The sequence below is a fragment of the Bos indicus genome, chromosome 15 (genome assembly GCF_029378745.1).
Source record: "Bos indicus isolate NIAB-ARS_2022 breed Sahiwal x Tharparkar chromosome 15, NIAB-ARS_B.indTharparkar_mat_pri_1.0, whole genome shotgun sequence".
In the NCBI taxonomy this organism is placed as follows: domain Eukaryota; kingdom Metazoa; phylum Chordata; class Mammalia; order Artiodactyla; family Bovidae; genus Bos; species Bos indicus.
The window spans coordinates 36,552,738-36,570,598 of record NC_091774.1 but is presented as its reverse complement, the minus strand read 5'-3'; the positions used below and the strand labels follow the sequence as shown (position 1 = coordinate 36,570,598).

At 35.0% G+C, this 17,861-nt stretch overlaps 1 protein-coding gene across 35 annotated transcripts in view; it reads right to left on the bottom strand.

Moving 5' to 3' along the window:
- SOX6 (SRY-box transcription factor 6) overlaps positions 1-17,861 on the bottom strand; it is a 720,388-nt gene that overhangs the window by 373,290 nt on the left and 329,237 nt on the right. For all 35 annotated transcript variants that reach the window (XM_070803611.1, XM_070803609.1, XM_019974613.2 and 32 more), the window contains one exon: positions 11,557-11,764. In XM_070803611.1, the coding sequence (XP_070659712.1) occupies positions 11,557-11,764 (208 nt within the window). The remainder of the gene's footprint in view (positions 1-11,556; positions 11,765-17,861) is intronic.

Genomic DNA, 17,861 nt, shown 5'->3' with positions numbered 1-17,861 from the left:
AAAGGAATTAAGACATCCCTGAGGAAAAAGAAAATGGAGTGGTCTGAGGGCAAAGAGTAATAATGAGTTTTGAAAGCCAGACTACAATATTTGAATTTTAAGCAATGAATTTTATTCCAAGCATAATAGAGATTGATGATCACTGGCCAGATATCAATGCTCCAATGCCAGTACAAAGCTAAAACCATCTTAATATCAAATAAAACCAGGAAGACATGAAAGGGGCATAATTAAAAGTAACTGAAGTTAAATACTGAAGTAACTGAGTTTGCCTGGAAGTGACACAAGAATTTCTCTTTTTAGTGAGAAGGGGGGTTAAGAGTTAAATTAAAATTACTAGTGGAGAAACAAAAATAATACATGAGTTTTTGTGTACATGAGTTTGGTGACAATGGTATTTATAAGCAAACAATATTAATTTTTTGCTGTCCTCTGTACTCCAAAATGACACTGTCACGCTATATATACCATCAAACATTATCAAGATCAAAGAATAGTTTTTAGAACTTTGTACATTAGGTACATTAGGCAGTTTTCCCCAGTCTCCTTTCCCCACCTGAAAACAAAGGGAGATTGCTCCAAAACAACACATTGCTTTTGCGTTAATTCTTAAATTTCCCATCTCTCCCGTGCCTGTGACAGGAGCAAGAAGTATAAGATTAGAGGTATTTCTGAAGGATCTGCTATGAAATTCCAGGGTAAGCTAAGTTCCACTGCATTTTGGTGCAGAATGGAATCCCAGCGCTCACAGTTTATTAGCCACCCTAAAAGCTACATGTTGACTATAGTTTGCCTTCATTCAAAAATCACACATTAGTAGCAAAGTAAGTCTACCACTGTTACCACTAGTGCCTTGAAAATAATTCAATACTCTGTCACATTTTTCATAGCTATTCTTCATCTTACCTCCATTTATTTTAACCACCCATTTGTATTTACTGATTTAAATTCACTACATGAGAGCAACTGGGGAAGTCCACAGGCCTCTAACTTCTGCCTCCTTCCTAATGCTAGGGGATGACCTATATTTTGTGACTCATGTGTGTGAACTTGTCCGGCCTCTCAGTGTTGGCTCCTCAGTTATACTTAAACCCTCAAGACATAAATTAATAAAGTTATGATATCTAAGTGTCACAGTTATTCAGCATTAAAACCATAACCTCATATGGCTAATAACTATGGCCATGAATTCCCTCTAAGGCCCAAATCCCCTTACTAACAGCTCTGCCAAAAGGTAGAATCATTGGCCTTTAGCTTCTTCTGGATCATGCCACACTACTAACCTCACCCTCCATTTGCCAACCTCTCAAACCATGTACAGAACTTTCTGAGCCAATTATCCATGGCTTTGTCTATAAGTACCTTCCCTGGACAATGACTTTTTCAGACATCAAAACTGGATGGCAGCTTTTATCTCTATCTTTATAAAAAATCAGAAAAAAAAAAGACTGGAAATACTAAAGGACAATTTCAGTTAACAGAAAAAGAATCATGATATTGGTTCAGATGACTCTTTTACTGTGAAAACAGTTTGAAAAAGAAAATTACTGATAGTGGCTGCTGAAATTCAGATCCAAACTCTAATAAAAGAAAATCAAAGCAGCACAGAATTTTAGAATGTGGCCTTTAATGCTCAACCAATATTTTAATTTTCTAAATTAAAAAACTAATGCTAAGACAAATTAACTAATTAAATAATTATTAGGTATTACTCAGAAGGTTACCATAGTCAAGCAAGAATGCACATCAAATTCAGACTAATCTGAATCAGAAAGGATTCCCATACAAAACATTTTAAGAAAAAGTGAAGATTTCCAGTTAAGAAGCCAACTGTTGAGATAGAAAAATATGTCTTTTCCAATATGAATGGCTAGAACAGTGGCAATAATCAAGAGTTTGCTGGTTAATTATGAATTTGAAGCAGATATTTAAGAAAAAATTAATGTGAACCTGATAAGGTTAGAGATTAGGAATTACTTTAATTCAAAAATCACACAGAGCTAGAAACATCAGGAAAAGGAATCAAATGGGAAAGAAAATGTATTTCCTAACAAACCTAGTAATCATAGTCCAGAGGGAGGATGACAATACACTGGTGCTCATACTTAAAAGAAGGGCTGAAGACATTCTATTAAGAAACAACAAAAAGAAAAAGACGAATTGCAGTGAAGAGTCCATCAAAGGCTCTTACATGTGTCTGAAAAGCTCAGCAATAAAAGGAAGCCTGGGCTAGATGTTTTGAGGAAGGTGGAACCAAAGGTATAGACAGTTAAGGCTTTCGGGAATTATAACACACACACACACACTGAAGCTCCAATTTCTTTGTGTACTGTTTTCCAACAGAGTAGAAAGAATAATACAAAGTTGTCAACAGCAGCTCCACTCCTGGGAATATACCCCAGGAAGAAGCTCAAGCACGTGTGTATCACAAGATAGGTACAAGGATGTTCACCTCTCATTGTTCGCACTAGCAGCAAACTGGAAATCATCCAAATGTCCACAGACGGTAAACAGGAGAGTACACTTCTCTATAGCATTCTGTGGGACAGCATGTGGAATATCATACAAGGGTGAAAATGAACTAGAGCTGCACAGAACCAAATTGATCTTGAAATATAACTGTGAGTATAAAAATAAGTCATAGAAGGTTACAGTGTAATACCATTTTTATAAAGTTCTGAAACAAAGCTAAATTACATATTATTTAGGAACATATATAAAACTGCTTGAAAACAAAAAAAGACAAGATTCTAAACACAAAGTTCTGGCAGTAGTTACATCTATGTAGAAAACACAGGGATTGAATAGATAAAGAAAACATCAAACTGAATGATGAATTTACAAGTGTTTGTTTTATGTTTATGCCTTATAATATATATAATCAAATATTACATAATAAACACAGATTTAAGTTTGTCACTTCCTTTTCTATTCATTTTTTCTTTGGATTTTACACATATATTATGCAAGAAAAATGTATAGATTTTAAAACTGCTCCCTATTCTTTTGAGAATAATTCCAGAATAAGGCTATCTAACGAATTTTCAGTTGAAAAAAAAATGCTAATGATCCACTTTGACTTCACCAGTTCAAAATTCATATGAGACCATGACTCAATTTCATCAAACCATGGAGAGGAAGTTGCATTCTCTTAACAAAATGCCAAGGAACACCTTCTTGCTTCCCAGGTCAGGAAGAAGAAAAATCAGAAGCAACTGACCGCATCTGTTCTTAACATTCATAGAGAAAAAAATTTAAGAAAAGAATTTTTAAGTCTGAGGAGATAGAAATGGGCCAAGAAATTTGAAGTATCTTTTCAAGGCAGAGACACACAAAATGAAGTTGAGAAAAGAATTCAACCAACTAGGATACTGCCAATATTGAAAGTGGGAGTTGAGAAACAACAGCAAATTGAAACAAATATTTGCCCAGAATGTCTGGGTTCACAGGATTCAGGCTAATTACATACTTCATAAAGATATGTGAGGATGACCAGTTTTTGAAGAATTAGAAAGCAAATATACTTAACACAAAAACACAAGAAGCATTATTCTTTTCCACAATTCAATATGAAACAGTAGTTTCAGTTCCTCATTTTGATCCCTAATTGTACAATACTTGCAGAAATGTATATTTAAATTATTTGGTACTAGATTAGTATTTGCTATGCATACAATACAAAATCTTTAAAATAGGATCGAGGACCCAAACATTATAAGAGAGTAAAGCTACACTTTAAAGAGAAGAAAAAGTGAATGAAAATGAAGTTATATCAGCATTGCTCTGAATATCTGATTGCTTCTTCACCCAGAGTAGGAGTGATCTTGGGTAACTTCAGCACTTAAATGACCTGTAATTTCCAACTTACTTAAAATAATAATTCTGGGGACTTCATAATAAATACTTAATGTGTTTTTATGCAAAAGTCCAAAACCTTCTCCCATAAATGAAAAATATAAAGAAAGGTTTGGATCTTGGTATTCTAAATATTTCACCAATATAACCTTCAATTAGAACAGTGGCAAAAACCTAAAGGAGATCAGTCCTGGGTGTTCATTGGAAGGACTGATGTTGAAGCTGAAACTCCAATACTTTGGCCACCTGATGTGAAGAGCTGACTCATTGGAAAAGACCCTGATGCTGGAAAAGATTGAAGGCAGGAGGAGAAGGGGATGACAGAGGATGAGATGGTTGGATGGCATCACCAACTCGATGGACATGGGTTTGGGTGAACTCTGGCAGTTGGTGATGGACAGGGAGGCTTGGTGTGCTGCGGTTTATGGGTGGCAAAGAGTCAGACACGACTGAGCGACTGAACTGAACTGAACTGAAAAACCTAATATACATAAAATTTGCTTTAAAAGATTCTTTCAATGCTCTAGCATGGTATGAATGTTAAACTTTTATATTTTTTAGCATGGGCTTTTAATAGATTTTTTTTTCTTTAACAGGAACACAGTACTTTTAACTGGGTATTATCTGAAAACCTCATCCAAGTCTTTACCAACTCTCCCACTGACAACACCATATTCCACATATTTCTCAGCAGGGAAGATTGGCTTCCAGCGGGGAAACTTTAGTATCAGCTTTTCCAAAAAGCCTGAAAGGAGAGTTAAGCTGAATTGCTCTTCCAGAAAATAAGTACGTCATTGCTGCCAAATGTTAAATCCCCTCACACCATGGGACATTTCCTATGGTTCTGTCTGTGGTACAGGATAAGACTCCTAAAATATTTCTCTTTAAAAAACGTTCTTCAAATGACATCAGTAATAGTAGTTATAATAGCAATAGTAATAATAATTATAGTTATATAAGCTATGTTTATATATATATATATATATGTGTGTGTGTGTGTGTGTGTGTGTGTGTGTGTGTGTGTATGGCATCAAATTCTGACACAACCCTGAAAGGTAGATACCATTTATCCAGTTTTACAGATGAGGGAACTGAGGCACAAAAGGATAAAATTATTTGCCTAAGACTAGAAAATAAAGTTGGCTACATTTATTGAGCACTTACTATGAACTGGTAATGCTCTAAATGTTTTAGTTGCATTAACTAAATCTTTTTCTTTTCATGATAGCTCTGTAACTATGTCCAATATTTGGCTGAGGAAACACAGAGGGGTGCCCAATGTCATCCAACTGGCAAATGCTAAACTGAGGCTGAGACAGCCTAGATCCAGAGTCCACACTCAATCAGTATACTATACTACCTTGCTAAATATTAGAACTTACATTCAAACCCAGATCTAGCTCACTCAAAAAACATATGACTTTCAAAAATGAGTTTTCCCATTGTTTAAACTATATCACACTCCTCTTTTAGTACAGCAAAAGCTATTGACATCAGATAAGCAATACATACCAACATATATGCTTACTAAATATAATTCAGTGAAAATATATGTAGAAATCCAAATTATTGTTTAGAGATGTGAATAATGATAATAATCCATCAGATACATAAACACGTGTTCATTCTTGTGCTGGGCAACAGCTGCATAATCCATTGGAAAGCCTATCCCACCAGGAATCCAAAGCTCAAATGCTCCTGCCCTTTCTCCACATAAACAGTCAAATGAATCCACATACTTTCATTATTATCATATCTTGAAGCACAATTCCACTGGACAAATACTCTAATTTCTGACCAGCATACATTCTATGACATTGTACCTAAACCCTGCATATTTCCCTTTAAGCTTATGGCCTCTATCAAATATAGCACATTTATTCTAATATTTTTAACTGCAAGTTTCATCACTCCCTCTTGATCACAATAATTACCACCTAAAATATAAGTCTCCTAAAGGAGGAAAAAGAAAGAAACTCTTATTTTGTGAGAGCTGTTTATATCCCTTTCTCTGCAATCTCACATGACTCCAGGACCTGTCCCAAACCAGTTCATCCAGTCTAGGATCATATACTTAGTAGTATGATGCATGAGACATGATAGTGGCTGAAGCACTATTATTAAAGAGAGATTAAAACAGCTGTACATTATGCTGAAGCACTCACTCTTCCCTTTACAAACAGACGGTCCTGGATTACAAGCAGCACTTGACCATTTAAATCACGACAACAACCAGATTTAACCAGCTGGGCCATATTCTCCTAGGCAATGCCTGTTGACCTCCTCAGTCACAGCTGCTCAAATGAAATTCTCATTAGACAACTTATTTTCAGAAGCCAAAGGACTCTCTGATTAAATATATGTATTTAGATATAGAAGTCCTTTTTAAAGTATTCATTTTCTGACAACTGTCGCTTATGTTAGAGCCCAGCTACATTGGCAACAAGATGGGTGATACAAGGATAACTAAAATTCATCATTTAACCCCAACTGAAGGATTTTTATCTTAGAAGCATTTAAACCTGAATCTATTAATCAAAGTCTTTCTGCATATTATATCCACCAATATCAGCAGTTTTAAAATGTAGATTTTGATATTCATTCTATCCATCCATTTTTCCATGTATCTGCACACATATCTATCTATCTACCTGCCAATGTATCTAGATATGGCAGAAAAAAAATGAGTTAAATTTACAAGAAAATAGAAACCTTGCCTAATTTCCCACAAATCTTACTTTCAGAGGAAGCACTTCAGACACAACACCTTGGTTCATCAGTGCTTCAGCAATCCAGTCAAATCACTGCTCTGGAGAGGATATTCCTTGAGAGAATGGCACATAAAATAGTGGACAATTATTTGGTTAATCAAAGAATCCACCTGTAAGAGAATAACTTCCCTATTATTCTTTGGAGAGTTTTTGTTTTATCATGTAGATATTGTTTTAAAATAGACCACAATAAATAAACTTTTTATAGATCAGTTCCTGTATATGAGACGAAGTGGGGGTGGAGGGTATTTAGTCTGATAGAGTCAAAACATATTCCAGGACTAGAGTGACTCAGGAAGGTCATTCATTATGTCAGTCACACAAGCTTGCCACTCATGAAGTATGGCCTTCAAACCAGGAAGTAGAAGTGAGGAAGAGGCGAGTAATGCATCTGAAAGCTTTTATATATCCCATGGGATAAGCGATGTCCCAAATAAGGAGATGGGGCTTTAAAAAGTCCAAGTCAGGCAAATATTGGTGGAGCTATTATACTTCCTTGGAACTAGAATATAATTATTATAAAATCATAAATCTATCAAAGCTTATTAATGACCTTTACTATAATTATTTTGATTCTCCCATCCTACTGTTCTGTTCCATTGCTCCAAGCAAGTAGTTAAAATTAGGAATCAAACTCAAAATAAAAAATAGGAATCCTCATTACTCCAATCTCCAAAACATTTTGCTCTACTTTTCTCATTAACTATAGTTCCATCCTACTACTCACTGTAAGCTACCTTTAAACAACTCCTCTCTATTGATATCCTCACTTTAAATGTTGAGTCCTAATAGTTCTGTCTCCTATTATCTTTTCCATATGCACCCCTTTTTCCTCTCTTGTTTCTGCTGCCTTAGTTCAGGCCCTCATTATCTCTAGCCTGAAACAATTTCTTTAATGTCTCTCTGTACTCCCAAACATCCAACACAGTGCTGCCAGATTAACTTTCTTGGAGGAAAGCTCTACTCCATCAATTTATTGTGCTAAAAAATAGTCAATAGTTCCCCCATAACCTTCAGTATAAAGTTCAAATTTCTAAGCCAAGAATTAAAGGGCCTCTGTGATGAACAGAACCAACTTTTTCAGTTTTACACGGCATATGCATCTTCATATACTTTAAAGTAGAACTCGAACTCTCTGCTGTTTTAAAGCGCTCTGCCTGTTCCTTTTGACTGAAATGTCCCTCCCCTCCATTTCTGCCTGTATACTTTCTTTCATTCTCCAACCAGTTATGACCCACTTTTCCTAGAGAACCTTTCCATGGTTTCCTAGGCAGGCACAATCTATATTGTAAACTCCTATAACATTTTATCTACATAGCACTCATGCAACTTTAAACGACATATTAAACAACACTGAATTAGAGTTCATTTTGTCTGTGTTTTATACCTTTTACTAGAATATAAACTCTTTAAGTTTAGAGACCTCTGCTTTACTCATGATAGGTATGCAATATCATGTAGCATAGTGGTTCTTCACCTAGGTTCCACAGACCCCGAATTTATCCATAGCATTCAGGAAGTCTGCAAATTTGGATGGAAAAAAGATATTTTTCACCAATATTTTTAACTGAAAATGTGATTTCTTTAAATTATCAAAGCAGGCAACAAATAATAAATTCATAGTATCTGTGAGATTATAATCAATAGAATAATAATATATAGATTACATTGTACTTAAAGATTATCTCAAAATACCTTTTATGCTTATCACATATATTTTTAGTCCTTCCAGTAGATCTTGTGTTTAATCCATTAGTAAAATAGTACTTCCTGCCATATCACAACATTTTTAAATTAACATTTTAATATAATTCATTTTCTCTATAATTCCATGAATTTTACTTTATGCATTTAAAATAAGGATAGACCTGTAGGCATCATCAACCCACCAAAGGGATCCACAGCCAAAAAAATAAAGCATCATGGTAAGAACCCCTCAGTTCTAATGTAGCACCTTGCATAATAAGAAAAAAAACTTGTAGAAAAATAATCATGATACTATGAAGCTCTTGATTAGGGCTATTAAAAATATGCCATGAACTACAGAATACTAAATAAGCATATTTAGTTCATAAAAATTCATAGTCTTGGAAGAAAAAGACCAATCACCTCTCCTCTACAATAACCTTTAAAGATAGCAATTAAGATTTCTGCATACCTCCAAAGGTAATTTATTGCCTTCCAAAGAAAGTTTTCCATACCTGGACAACTACACTGTTAGGTAGTTGGTCCTATTATAAAGTAAAGTATGTGATATATAATATTTATGATGATATTACTAGTTCCTCCCATTCTTCTTCTTCTTATGTTACTGTATCTGTTCTTATATTGATTGTTCTCTGAGAATATTCCAATGCTTCGGAGTTCCTCTTAAAGTGTAGTAATTCTCACCTTAACACAATACTTGAGATGCATTCTCTTTAGCAAGATGTTTAGTGAGACGGGGGCCTCTTGAATCTTACATACTGTATTTCTAGGTATGTAATTACAAACATTAATTCTGTAATGCTGACTAGGATAGCACTGTCAATTTTTTGGCAATATTCACCATCCTGACTCCATTGCTCTATCACCTAAAACTCATACGTGGGTTTTTTTTTTTTAATCGTGTGTCTGCTATTTAAATTTTCTCCAGTAATTACTTGTGCAGATAGGAATTTTGGTCACAGCCTCTGGACTTGACAGTAACATCTATTAAATTTTATCTTGATGAGTTAAAGTTTATATTTTGGGTTTGTCAAAAACTTTCAAGTTTTTGTTTCTTTCATACAGTATATTCAGCATTTCTCCTAGATTTTTGGAATCTGTGGGTTTGATGAGCACAGTTTTTATCATTTCATATTTGTACTTAGTGGACTATATATGTTGATATGCACTAAAAATGTCTGAATTTCTGATACCTAAAATATATGTATTTTAGAAAACAAAGTTCTATAATGTACATAAAAAACATTCTTTAATAATAGGAATATAATGATAAAGGACTCTTAAATGAGAGGTCTCATACTGAAAGTGCCACTCTTAAATCAAATCTATAACACACAGTAATGAAGAGGAAAAATAAACTAACCATTGCTTGCAAGAGAAGAATGAGTTTAAATTCCCTAACAGTCTAGACCCTTCCCCCTAAAAAATCATCACAAATCAACTTCTTTATTTTTACATAACAGAACCCTCTAAAGTATGTTGAAAAGTACTTTCTTATAGAATTAAAACCATCTTTTTGATGAATCACAAAAGTAATCAAGCAATCTCATTTATTCAGAGTTTATTGACATGGCAACCTCAGTTATTCTAGAACATAGGCACAAATGAGAAGTATAAAGTCTCTGAAGAGCCAAGAGTCAGTACAGAGTCTATGAACTGAAGAGTATGTATATTGCCCAGAATCTCTCATAAACTCACCCAGAAATGTGCATTCATATTTTAAATAGTGTCTAGAGTGTTATGATCATCTAATTAAATAACTGAAAGATAAAGATAAGAGGGAAATTAGAAATTATTCACAACTAAGTAAGAAGTTATAGTCTGAAACCTGATATTAAAGAAAGAGAAACCAACACACACACACACACACACACACACACACATGCGCGCACGCACATGCGTGCCAAAAAGGATATCTAAATCAAGCACACATAGGAACTCCAAAGTTTCATAATTGCAGAGAAATAACTGTAAAGCAACTGTCCCAATCATCTCAATGATCTCTGGGGGCATCATTACATTAGAGCATGGTAAAGTAATTGACATTTATGATACAACAATCATCACAATACCTCAAATGACCCATATTAATTATTATAGTTAATTCTCAAAATGTTTAAGAAGTCAGGTTACTACCATACAAAATTTTAAATTTTGAGATTGAGGGAGATTGAAAAATTTACCCAGGGTCACACAATTGTTAGACAGGAATTGGAGTTTATAGTCTACTGCCTCATGACCCTGAGTCATCAAAAAAATTTACATTTTGTACCATATAATCTAGTTAGTAAGCCTGGGAAACGTAATACGTTTCAGAAACTTCCATCAAGATTGCTGATGTTGTGGACAGGTAACAAAAGTTAATCTGAAATTCTTAAATTTTTGAGCCTTTTATGGAATAAAATTAAGTTACATGAAAAATTCCCTTATATCAAATCCCTATTTCCCTACAGTACCACAGAGGTTTAAATTTAACTTACATGTAAGTAGTGATTCAGAGCCATTAATTACTCTATATTTTAAAGTCTAAAATCTGTACATAAAAAATGAAAGAACATACACAGGATAGCAATCACTTAGAGTTGATTAATTTAAGCATATTATTAGAGAGTCTCCTTTCATTTACTTTTTAGGACCTAGGTTAACCTAAGTGGACTCTTGTAGAGAGAGGAGAGAAGGTGGATGTCTCAGTAGATGTCATGTGTCAAAGAATTCTCTCCTTGAACACTGTTTTAACAATATTAGAAACCCTCAACTCTCAATTCTACAACATTTGAAAGTAAAATAATAATATTTAGAAGTTTGTGATATTTGTAAAAATAAGGATAAATACATTAGGCTTTTTTTCTTTTTAAACAGTTGATATTTTCATAATAAAATACTATCCATTAAAAGGAAATATGGGAGGAAAAAATGAAAAATAGTGTTGCAGCTGAGAAAATACCTATACTACCTTTTTCCAGAGCAAGGCTTAAAGTCAGTTTAAAACCTTGATTTGTTATTATAAGAATCAAGTAAAATGCACAGAGTTGTAGAAAAATGGAACTATCTGCCTAACACTTCTAATGGATCACAATCTGCCATCACCATGGTAACCTCTGAATAACTTTTTCCTTGCTAGTGCCAATTATGCACTTCTCTGGCCCTTGAAATCCCACTCATTTTTTTTTTTTAAGCTGGAATCTTTAAAAGAATAAAGCCCAACAGTTAAGTCCACACATACCCTCTTGTTCAGTCCGAGTCATTTCCTCAAGCTTCTTCTGTTTCAGTGTGTCCACCACATCGGCAAGGCTCCCTTTGCGGCGTTCTGGGGTTCCAAAAGTAACACTGGTCATTATCTCGCGGTCCCGACTCCCTTCGTCAGGCTTATGTGGTGAGGTAGAGGTATTTCGGAAGGAATATAGGGAACATAACTTATTATTCTCTGACTCCTAGGAAAAAAATAAAATAAAAATCATTAGAACCTGTTTCTTTGTATATCACTGGAGAAAAATATCAAAACAGAATGACAGTATATGAAGCTGAGATGGACAAATAAAATACATTAATTATCTCTGTTTTAAAAAAAATACCAAACATTATAGAAATAATTATCAAAGGAACTGACCTGAAATTACAGATTCAAACGGTTTTCTTTTTTAATTAAAAAACAGTAAAAGTGGTATAAAGATTTAATTTTAAAATGAACACTTCAGCTTCTTACTCATTTATACCCTTCGTTTAAGATAGTTCAGATTTAATTATTAATTATAAGAATGGTAAAGCTTTTCTTTTAATTGACACTTACATTAGAAAACCTCTTCCCACAGCTTAAAAAACATATACAACAACAACAAATATTCATTATCCCTAAATTTAGAAATAATAGAGAAATTGGCTCCATTATTAATTGTTTACCAGAGAATATATAAAATATCTAAATCAATGCCAGAAAGTTAGGCAACCTGAATATTTCTGCGTACTGTGTTTTGAGAAAAAATTGTTTTCTTTCTTCTTCTACATAGTTGGATGGCATCACCGACTCAATGGACATGAGTTTGAGCAAGCTCCGGGAGATGGCAAAGGACAGGGAAGTCTGGTGTGCTGCAGTCCCAGGGGCAGCAAAGAGTTGGCGACTGAGCGACTGAACACCAAATACATCTGTCAAAGTTACAGAAACCTTTTCTATTCCTTATCCTTACCACTGACACTTTAGCACATAGTCACACACATTTCTCATGTGGCACTTAAAAATGATTTGTTTTTACATTTTTTTTTAAACAAGAGGACTAGTTTTTTATAGAAACGCACAAGAATTATCTCATATTACAGAGAAGCTGGCTAACTGGTCAGATAGTTAGGTCCCTCTTAAAAAGGCAAATCTTAGATGGAAAATAATAAACACCTAAAAGTTTATAAAAGGAAAATGCACTTGTAGCTCTGAGAGCTACAAATCAGAACTGAGAGCTTGAAGCACCTATTATTGGCCATAGCCCACTAGTAGTCTTGCATTCACCTTGTCTGTATGTGTATGGGAACTTTCTCTCCTGATAAAAAATTTGTATGAAATAAATAAAGCATCTAGACTTTATGATTCTTGTCAGTTTAAAAATCTTAATTGCTCCTATATCTCTACCCTTCTTCACACACACATAAAAAAAGCCCAGTAGGCATCAAGAGCTAGAGGAAGAGCATGGGACAAAAGCTGGAGTTAAAAAAAAAAAATGTACAGAATTAATCACTGGCAGGAAAGGGAGTGAAAAGGAAAATGGGATTATAGAAATACATTTCCATATAATAAGATAACTATACTCAATAAATGCTAGGTATTTAGGTATTATTGTCATTGCATATAAGGAAGGAATAAACTTATTTCCACAGCTATTGGTAGCATAAAATGAGGTAACAGCCATAAAGTAACTAGGCACAGATCTGAACCTAAAGCAGGTGGTGCTTAGTAAATAGCAGGTACCATATTCTGAGGGAAGAAACAGATCTAAGGATGGAGCCAAGGAAGTTCTTCCCCCTCTGGACCTAAGTAATTCCTTAGTAAAAAAAAAAATATGTCCTGAACTAAATTGAGTATTGTAAAGTCTGTGAATATACTAAAGACCACTGAATTGTACACATTTAAATAAGGAAATTGTGTAGTATGCGTATTATATCTCAATAAAGCTGTTCTAAATTACTATGAGACAAATCTTAATTTTTTCCACTATTGCACTGCTAAAAGCACCTAGCACAGAGCAGATGTTCATTACATTTACACTGAAATACGCTGAAAAGGATAAAACTAATGTGCAGGAGAGCGCCTCTTTACATTGTTCCCAGATCTTTTCTTTCCCAGGAAATACATTGTATTTAATGCTTACAATAACCATGGAGTGATGCAGAGGAACCCTTTCTTTTAGATGTCAGTCATGGTTAGTACACAGCTCCTTGGAGTGCCCAGTTCACTCTCAACTTTGTGAAAACAAACACTCAAGAGATTTTCTGGGCTTCCCTGGTGGCTCAGATGGTAAAGATCTGCCCACAATGCAGGAGACCTGGGGTTCAATCCCTGGGTTGAGAAGATCCCCTGGAGGAGGGCATGAAAACCCACTCCAGTATTCTTGCTTGGAGAATCCCCATGGACAGAGGACCCTGGTGGGCTGCAGTCTATGGGGTTGCAAGGAGTGGGACACAACCGAGAGACTCAGCACATATGTTTGCCAAAGCCAATTTCAGCTCTTAATAGTGCCCCTAGTAGAAATGCTACCAAGGCTTTTTGGAATCAATAATCATCACTTGATAAATTATGCTTCAATCACTTTCATTTCTCATATTACTGCCTATAAATAAGAAACAAACTCTCTCTCACCCTAAGGGGTTGAAGATCAACTCAAAACAACAGTTACGTGGAAGTGGTTACCTACACATGACTCACCACTGACCATAATGAAGAGGATTTTTCCCGTCACTCCCAAGTTGAAAGGTACTAGCAGTGTCTCGTCAGCCTGAGCAACAGTAGTCCTTAGAGAATTTAGGCTGCATACACTACCATTTTTTCTCTCAGAACTAATTCCAGTCTAATTTACTCATGTCACTTACTTGTTGGATAGGCTATGTTCCTTGTTTTTAACTCATGAGAATGTAGTCACCATCATCCACCACAGTCAACAATGATGGGTTCCCTCACCAATGACCCATATTGTCCTGAGCCCCATAATCTGTGCAATGTAGCTCAACACTGCCAAGAAGAAGATAATAAGAAGCTAGAAAGTCATGTTTTCTCCAAGAAAGCAACAACAACTACTTACAACATGGCACAAAAGCACCAACACCAGCAGAAGATGAAATCATAAATTACTTCAGTTGTATAAGTTATCTTACACTATCCTTAGGAACAAAGAAAAGGGGCAAAGTCGACCGTTTATGGTCTTTAATTTTTAATTTTCTAAAACTTAAAACATTCCTCTCATGAATGAAGGCCTATAGTCAATTCATCAGAATAAAAGGGCACATGAATCCAAACACTTTCAAAGAAGAGATTTGTTGTTGCTGTCACTGTTTTAGTCACTAAGTCTTGTCTGACTCTTTTATGGCCCCATGGACTGTAGCTTTCCAGGATCCTCTGTTCATGGAATTTTCCAGGCAAGAACACTGGAGTGGGTTGCCATTTCCTTCTCCAGAGGATCTTCCTGAGCCAGGGGTCGAACCCATGCCTCCTGCATTGGCAGGTGGCTTCTTTATCATTGAGCCACCTCAGAAGCCCAGTGAAGAGCTTACTGTTAGATAAGAAGGCAACATTGGGCTTCCCAGGTGGAACGGTGGCAAAGAATCTGCCTGCAAATGCAGGCGACGTGGGTTAGATCTCTGGGTCAGGAAGATCCCCTGGAAAGGGAAATGGCAACCCGCTCCAGTATTCTTGCCTGGAAAATTCCATGAATAGAGGAGTCTGGCAGGTTACAGTTTATGGGGTCACAAAGATACATGACTGAGCATGCATGTACAAAAGGCAAAAACGACAAATCAGAAAAAGAAACTTGACAAAGGATCTCTAATTTGTGTTCTAGGGAGGTAGGTAACTTTTAAGTAAGTTTTCTCATAGGAAAAAAAAAAAAAGGTCAACCTATTCTTTAATTTCCTATAAATGAAATAGGTCCTATGAACTACCAACTGAGACAAGATGCCCAATGACCACATCTATCAAGTTTTGATGCATGTTACTGCAGCACAGCTTATTTGTTTAAAGCAGTTCTTCTCAAACTTTTACAGTATTCCCTGGCAAGTATGTGAAAATACAGACTCCCTTACCTCCTGCCATACCCCAAAGAGTGGTGCCCAGGAATATGAAATGTAATAAACATCCCAAGTGATTCTGATGCACAGGTCCTCTCATTCTGATGCAGCCTACTTTCAGAAACACTGATTCCCTACAGAAGGCAATGAAATGAATGTGCTTTGCCTTAATGTTACAATGTGGATATGATTACGAACATTTTTAAGAAGGCTGGTTAGTTGTAATTTTAAAAAATAACATAAAGGAGATTACTTCTCTTCTTTTGATCTTTCATATGAAAACAACCAATGTATAACATGGCTAAACACATGAACATCACAAAAAGAAGAGTGTACAGGGCACTGAGTAAGTATTAGCTCATTCAAAGAAAACTTACGTTTGTTTTCTCTTAGCCCCTAACCTTACTGCCCTCACCAAACAGTGAATAAAATTTCAAAATATTATTTAAAAGGAACCTAGTACCAATACAAGGACTAAAGCAGTGTTGGTTCAGATTATCTAAAGCATTTCACTGGAAATTAATTAAACACAGTACAAAAATTATATGTAGATGACTGAAAAAGTATACAGTAGTATTAAAATAGTTATTAGGCAAAGTTTCTAGAAAATATGAGCAATTTTCACAAATTAAGAATACGTAAAGATATTTTCATATATGAAGGGATAGAGAAGTCAATATTAAAAACAAAATGTGTGAAGTGATGCATGTTAAGTAAACTTATTTTGGCATGTTAGTGAGAAACACCAATATATTTTTTAAGAAAAAATTATGTACAGAAGACAGAATTTCCAACAAAATGTTAATGGTCCTGTGTCTTGGAATAATGTGCTGTGCTCAGTCATGTCCAACTCTGTAACTCGACAGAGTGTAGCCCTCCAGGCTCCTCTGTCCATGGGATTTTCCCAGCAAGAATATTAGAAGAGGTTGCCATTTCCTCCTCTGGGGATCTTCCCGACCCAGGGACTGAACATGCATCTCCTGCACTGCAGGTGGATTCTTTACCGCTGAGCCACTGGGGAAGTCCCTTGAAATAATAGGTAGTTTTATATTTTCTTTTTGAAATTACATATATTTTGAAAATGTTCTATCATCAATAAGACTTTTAATTAGAAAACAAATATTATTAATATGTTCAAGGTTGAACATGAATAACAAAAAATGTTGTAGAAATAATTTATTTACAAGGGAGGAGGCACCAAATGGAGAAAAAGATATTGTATTTAGTATAACTTCAATCTTGTTACATGCATGCATAAGGATAAACGTGGTCACAAAAAAAAAACTTGGAAGATATATACTGAAATATTTATAGTGACTTCTAAATGGTGATAACATTATTGGTAATTTTTCTTTCTTTTTGCTTATCTGTGTTTTATCATTAATGAATATATTGCTTATGCAATAAAGAAGAACAATATCATTTTATAAAGAGATGCTTAGAGGAAATATAAAAGGAATTTAAGAGAATAGAGTTTGGCCATCTTGAAGATGTCTATAGAGTTAGTACATTATAGTTTCCCAGTATTGAAACCAGAAAAAGCAATCAAGCTTTCTTTGGGCATTTCTGCAGCCGAGGGCTCTTAAATAGTATTTTCTAATAACTAATTATTTAAAAGGGAATCCCTAATCAACTAAAATCTAGATTCCTCATGATTATCAACCACGGTTTCCTGTTTGCCCTCAAAAGATCCACAAAATCAATCTATATCCTGTTCCATGTTAAAGTTGTTCAAAATATCTTAAAGGAGAAATTAAGCAAATAGTCCTTTTTTTAGATGAAACTCCTTCAGTTTCAACACCTATTTCCCATTTGACATGGTTTCCTGACCCTTCATCACTCTCCTCTGATATACTCCAGTCTCTAGATGTTATTCTAAAAATGTGTTGCCAAGAACTGTGTACTGAATTTCTACATCTTTGTTTTTAGCAAGAAGAAAAGTAACAGTCAGAAGGTTATGTGGTTTTCCCTATGTCACACAGGTAGGACTAGCAGAGCTGAATTCTACATGTAGGCTTTCTGACACCCAATTCAGTGATTTTCCATTCCACAAAACTATCCTAAAATCACTCTCAAGAGTAAAAGATGCCATAACTTCAGTAACACTACCTTCTAAATCCTTTCTTGCCTTACATTTTCAGACGTGAGCTTTACATACTTTTGAGACAGGAATTCCAGTTATTAACCCAAATTCCAAAATTTCCAAGATACCCCACCTTAGTTATCTATAACTAAGGTATAAAAATTATCCTAAAACTTAATGCTTAA